The sequence below is a fragment of the Capricornis sumatraensis genome, chromosome 9 (assembly GCF_032405125.1).
Source record: "Capricornis sumatraensis isolate serow.1 chromosome 9, serow.2, whole genome shotgun sequence".
Taxonomy (NCBI): Eukaryota; Metazoa; Chordata; class Mammalia; order Artiodactyla; family Bovidae; genus Capricornis; species Capricornis sumatraensis.
This window is the reverse complement of record NC_091077.1, coordinates 49,413,502-49,419,931: the sequence shown is the minus strand read 5'-3', so window position 1 is coordinate 49,419,931 and position 6,430 is coordinate 49,413,502. Positions and strand designations below refer to the sequence as shown.

Genomic DNA, 6,430 nt, shown 5'->3' with positions numbered 1-6,430 from the left:
GCTGGGAAGAAGATACACTTTCCAATGTATCTCTGGGCCAATGAATTCCATCATTTTCAAATAAATTCTTAATAAAACTCCACTGAGTTGGAAAGTTTTGCTGAAAATATTTCTGGACAAAAAAACTCCCAAAACAAAAAGCCTCATGTAGGAAAGCAAACTTTCCTTTGAATTTGGAACTATAAGAGAAGTCCCAAGGGAACGCTGGTAATAGGTGGAAATGGTTCCTGGAGTCACCAGTGTGTGTATGCATGGAACACACCACAGCTCAGACACAACAAAGTTCTTTCTCAAGATGGCTGTTCCCTCAAGATAGGGCTGAGATGGGAGGGGGGTGAAATTAAAAGAACCCTAAAAAGCCACTTCTTTTAAATTCTGCTTTGGCTGATTTTTGTGCTATAATGGGCAGTTGATTTCTAAAAATCTTATTTCTTCAAAGAGTTTTCTCAAAGGAAGACTAAATGTAATGTGCCTTTCCTCATAATCCAGGAAAACAACTGTGGTATTTCAAAAGTTCTAAAAATATCTACTTTCATGAAATAGTAACTATTTCACTACAAACCTATTTTTTACTAAATACACACGTTTCCTAATCCTGGAGCCTCTTGGAAAAAGCAGTGGATTCTCCCTGGGTCCTTCAAGACTTCAGTGTTCATGGGAGAGAGATGGTGGGGAATGGCTTCACCCGGCTCCTGGGATGGGCTGTGTCAGAGGTCATGTGTAGACACCATCAGGCTTCCACCAGGTGTTTTTAAACAATTAGCCCCCATATGTACCAGGTATGTGATTTCCCCCTACCTCCAAACACATTCCCACTTAACTAGGCACAAGAGAAAATAAAAAAAAGAAAGGTGTGCCCACATTCCTGGTTTCCACAAATCTCAAATCATGAGAATGTGCAGGACAGCCCAGCGATGTTCAGGCAATCTGAAGTCCCAAAAGGCCACAGGATAGGGATGTGGCACCCTCGGCTTGGAGTCTGAAACTGTGTGTGTGAACAGTGCGACTTTCCTGTGTCAACCTTCAGTGTTGAGGCAGCGTAGAAAAGAGTGGCTGGAGAGTTTGTAATACTGACCACACTGGCTCCAAGTGAAGGACCTCTGCTCCAGCAGAGAACCCTGTCGTTCCCTGTATGTGTTGTGAGTGAAAGACCTGCTTCACAGGGGAGTTTGAAATTTCTCCATGCCTACGATCTTGCCAGCTTGGATTCATGTGCCTTGAGGGTGCCAACAGCATCTTTCACCGCATGATAAATGATGTTCTTCACCTGGAGAGAGCAATCAGCACCATTAGTTCATGGCAGCCACAGACTGTGTTCTGCAAACGAAAATATCCTGCAACGACTAAAAGCCTACTGATGAGTGCGGAAAGCCCTCAACCAGGACTGCGCGCTCCCCTAACCAACCCCAAAAGATGATTGACAAATCACACAGAATATACACTCTACATTCAAAAGAGAATGATCCATCATTTGAAAGGCTATATAATCACCATCCTCTATGTGTATGTATGTGCTGGGCACTACTGCTAAGCTCTTTATGTGGACTTTCATTTAATCCTTACCATAATCCTATGAAGTAGATTCTATTATAATCCCCATTTTACAGATAAGAACTGAGGTTCCATGGTTAAGAATCTTACATTAAGGTCCTATAGCTAATAAGAATGGACTAAAAACAGTGGGCAGGTAGGATTTATTGGGTATTTTTCCCTTTCGTGCCTATACTTTCTACTTTGTTAAAAAGGAACACATATAATGTGTGAAGTAAAAGTTATTAAAATAGAGTGAACAGGATAAAGACAGTTTTAAATCAACATGATGATTATTTCTGGGGAGATGGAGTGGGAAAGGGTACATGGAGGCTTCAACAATGTAGTTGTTGTATACAAATACATTGTATATATGGTATGAATATGTTGTTTTATCTCTTAAGCTGAATGATGGCCACACGAGCCCCCTTGCTATTCTCTATTACATTTTTTGTATTAATTCAACAAATGTTTACTGAGTACCTACTATGTGTCAGACATGTCCTAGGGAAAAGCAGTGAACTAAAACAGCAACACCCCTGCCTTCATGGAGCTTAAACAGCTTATGTTCTAGTAGGGATAGAAACAAACAAAAGATACATAGTATGTTAGATGGTGAAAACTACAGGAAAAAATAAAGCAGTAACAGAGGACTGGGAAGTGATATGTGACAAGTAGAGACCGAACAGAGGGTGGTATAAAATATATATGCCTGAACACTTGCATTCTATCTATAATAGAAATGTCATCTATCAATCTACCAACAACCAAGAAAAATATCCAACCTCATGGGTCACTGACACACCTGAGTCACAGGCATGACGCAGGAAAATAGGCCTTAAGTGAGAGGCTGGAAGAATGCCTGTTTGGATGCTAAACCTCTGCCTGGGGAATCTTGCTTTCTTATTCTTTTTTTTTATTTTATGTTACTAAGCATCCAGGTATATTAAAAATGAAATTTTGCCTTTAAAGTTCCAATCCATTTCTGAACAGAGGAAAACCTAATCTGATTCTCCAGTTTAGATAGATCTACTCTTAGGGACATGGATTACAGTCCCTAGCAGGGCTCTAAGGAATTGAGTTTGCACAGAAATTTGCTGGGAGAAGCAGTTTTGTGGAAACAGGTTTAGAACACACTGCCACAGTGCTTTTCTCACCTGACTGGGGAAGTCAGTCTAGTGTAGTTACTAACATTGAAACACTGTATCTTCCAGGGGCAGAGACAGAGAAGACTGCCACATTGGAAGTGATGAGGTTAAAAGATGAATATTCTCTAAAAGCAAACCTGAAGAGGACTGATTAAACACTTCCTGAGGGAGGACTCCTCACACCCCAGACATGGGTCCCTGAGTCAGCTCTCTGCAGTTATCCTGCCCAGATAATGGCCTCAGAAAGCAGTGTGCGCCTCCTGTGTATGTGGCCTACAAGGAGATAAGACAGGGCTGGAGTGGAGGAGGAGTTCTTTACCTGCAGTTTATCCTCATGGTTTGTGTGAGTGTTAGAGAGATGCCTGAATTCCTGCGTCAGGCGAAAACAGTGCTTTACGTGTTCTGGAGACACGAAGTCTTCTGCGACTTTTATGCAACTGTATAGATTGTGCACCTGGAGAGGAAAGGCAGAGGCAGACACCAGGCGCCAGAGTCAGTAACCTGTGGGAACTGTTCACCATGTAGTTCACAAAGACACTGGAGAAACACTTCTGATACCCCATGTTTATAACGACAACAAATGCAGAAAGACTGTAAGTATAAATTTATAAATGAAAATGTTACTAGTTGTGCAAAAATAGGATATGGAAAAATATATACCAAACTGTTAACAGTAGGCTACTTTCTGGGGAAGCCAGAATGAAGGGATTGAAAAGGGGATTGAACTGAGACTCACTTTCTTCTTTAAATGAGCATTTAAAATTACATGGAAGAAAATGAAAATGCCAAAAATAAGTTGCAGTTTAAGAGCAATTGGTCTAACCCACACTTTTATATCTACAGCCAGATTAGCAACAAACTCAGAAATAAGGAAACTATGGGAACTGTGGAGCCCCACCCACAAGTTGGGACATACCTGGTGTGGGGCTCCAGCAGGTATGAAGACAGCATCTCCCAGGAACTGGACAATGGCCCAGCCTTGCACACCATACTCCTCATACAGCCGCTTACGAAGGGTCTGGTCCAAGTACCAACTTTGGTCATGAATTGGATCATGATCAGGGGGATTCTCTTGGCCTTGCTCTTCTCCAACCTGATCATGAAACCACGATCAAAACCCAAAGATGGAAAAATCAATAAACACATAAAGATTATTAACAGGATAAATCCAGCTTGCTGCAGTAATACCTACTTTATTTAATATCCTCTAAGTGAGGATTCAGCCCTATGGGGCATTGTAACAAAGGACGCAGGTCTTTAATGCCAAGGGACTCTACATGAGAAACCCTAGTTAGACTGTCTTAGCATCCCCAGACCTTTAATCTGTGATCTGGGAGCCCACTCAGGGACATACCTTTCGGAGCAGCTCCCGGATCTTCTCTGCATCCTTGGCTGCATAGATATGCCACAAAGCACCGGGTTTCTCCTTTCCATCATGAATCCTTTGCTTTGTCACCTCATCAGCATCTCCCTCGTCAATTGTTTTGAGAACCTCTGAAAAAAGCAAAATGATATTTCAATGTAAGCAGCCACTTCAGTACCTCTTAGTGAAGCAAAATGTCCAATTCAAACAAGTTTAGTCTCTCTTATTCTTCATCTGGAATATCGGACTGGTTTAAAATTGGGAAAGGAGTATGTCAAGGCTATATGTTGTCACCCTGCTTATTTAACTTATATGCAGAGTACATCATGTGAAATGCCAGGCTGGATGAATCACAAGCTAGAATCAAGATTGCCAGGAGATATATAAACAACTTCAGATATATGCAGATGATACCACTCTAATGGCAGAAAGTAAAGAGGAACTGAAGAGCCTCTTGATGATGGTGAAAGAGAAGAAAGAGCTAGCTTGAAACTTAACATTAAAAAAACTAAGATCATGGCATCTGATCCCTCACTTCACTTCAGTTCAGTAGCTCAGTCGTGTCCAACTCTCTGCAACCGCATAGACTGCAGCATGCCAGGCTTCCCTGTCCACCACCAACTCCTGGAGTTTACTCATTGAGTCGGTGATGCCATCCAACCATCTCATCCTCTGTCGTCCCTTTCTCCTGCCCTCAATCTTTCCCAGCATCAGGGTCTTTTCAAATGAATCAGTTCTTTGCATCAGGTGGCCAAAGTATTGGAGTTTCAGTTTTAGCATCAGTCCCTCCAATGAATATTCAGGACTGATTTCCTTTAGGAAGGACTGGTTGGATCTCCTTGCAGTCCAAGGGACTCTCAAGAGTCTTCTCCAACACCACAGTTCAAAAGCATCAGTTCTTCGGCACTCAGCTTTCTTTATAGCCTGACTCTCACATCCATATATGACTGCTGGAAAAACCATAGCTTCAACTAGATGGACCTTTGTTGGCAAAGTAAACTCTAGGCTTTTTAATATGCTGCTTAGATTGGTCTTAGCTTTTCTTCCAAGGAGCAAGTGTCTTTTAATTTCATGGCTGCAGTCACCATCTGTAGTGATTCTGAAGCCCCCAAAAATAAAGTCTCTCTTTTCCACTGTTTCCCCATCTATTTGCCATGAAGTAATAGGACTGGATGCCATGATCTTAGTTTTCTGAATGTTGAGCTTTAAGCCAACTTTTTCACTTTCACTTTCATCAAGAGGCTCTTTAGTTCTTCTTTGCTTTCTGCCATAAGGGTGGTGTCACCTGCATATCTGAGGTTATTGATATTTCTCCCAGCAATCTTGATTCCAGCTTGTGCTTCATCCAGTCCAGCATTTCTCATGATGTACTCTGCATATAAGTTAAATAAGCAGGGTGACAATATATAGCCTTGACGTACTCCTTTCCCAATTTGGAACCAGTCTGTTGTTCCATGTCCAGTTCTAACTGTTGCTTCTTGACCTGCATACAGATTTCTCAGGAGGCAGGTAAGGTGGTCTAGTATTCCCATCTCTTGAAGAATTTCCTACAGTTTGTTGTGATCCACACAGTCAAAGGCTTTATCATAGTCAATAAAGCAGAAGTAGATGTTTTTCTGGAACTCTCTTGCTTTTTCAGTGATCCAACGGGTTGGCAATTTGATCTCTGGTTCCTCTGCCTTTTCTAAATCCAGCTTGAACATTTGGAAGTTCATGGTTCATGTACTGTTGAAGACTGGCTTGGAGAATTTTGAGCATTACTTTACTAGTGTGTGAGATGAATTCAATTGTGCAGTAGCTTGAGCATTCTTTGGCATTGCCTTTCTTTGAGAGTGGACTGAAAACTGACCTCTTCCAGTCCTGTGGCCACTGCTGAGTTTTCCAAATTTGCTGGCATATTGAGTGCAGCACTTTCACATCAACTTTTAGGATCTGAAATAGCTCAACTGGAATTCCATCACCTCCACTAGCTTTGTTCGTAGTGATGCTTCCTAAGGCCCACTTGACTTCGCATTCCAGGATGTCTGGCTCTAGGTGAGTGATCACACAATCATGATTATCTGGGCCATGAAGATCATTTTTGTATAGTTCTTCTGTGTTTTCTTGCAACGTCTTCTTAATATCTTCTGCTTCTGTTAGGTCCAGACCATTTCTGTCCTTTATTGAGCCCATCTTTGCATGAAATGTTCCCTTGGTATCTCTAGTTTTCTTGAAGAGATCTCTAGTCTTTCCCATTATATTGTTTTCCTCTATTTCTTTGCACTGATCACTGAGAAAAGCTTTATCTCTCCTTGCTCTTCTTTGGAACTCTGCATTCAAATGGGTATATCTTTCTTTTCTCCTTTCCCTTTTGCTTCTCTTGTTTTCTCAGCTATTTGTAAGGCCTCCT

General features: G+C 41.6%; 1 protein-coding gene across 1 annotated transcript in view; it reads right to left on the bottom strand.

Annotated features, from left to right (window-relative positions):
* Positions 1 to 6,430, bottom strand: part of KDM3B (lysine demethylase 3B) — a 58,557-nt gene continuing 52,127 nt past the window's right edge. Inside the window, exons 21-24 of the mRNA XM_068980318.1 lie at positions 4,033 to 4,172; positions 3,595 to 3,771; positions 2,998 to 3,132; positions 1 to 1,267 (exon numbers count right to left, since the gene is read on the bottom strand). Of these exons, the coding sequence (XP_068836419.1) occupies positions 1,187 to 1,267; positions 2,998 to 3,132; positions 3,595 to 3,771; positions 4,033 to 4,172 (533 nt within the window). The 3' untranslated portion in view covers positions 1 to 1,186. The remainder of the gene's footprint in view (positions 1,268 to 2,997; positions 3,133 to 3,594; positions 3,772 to 4,032; positions 4,173 to 6,430) is intronic.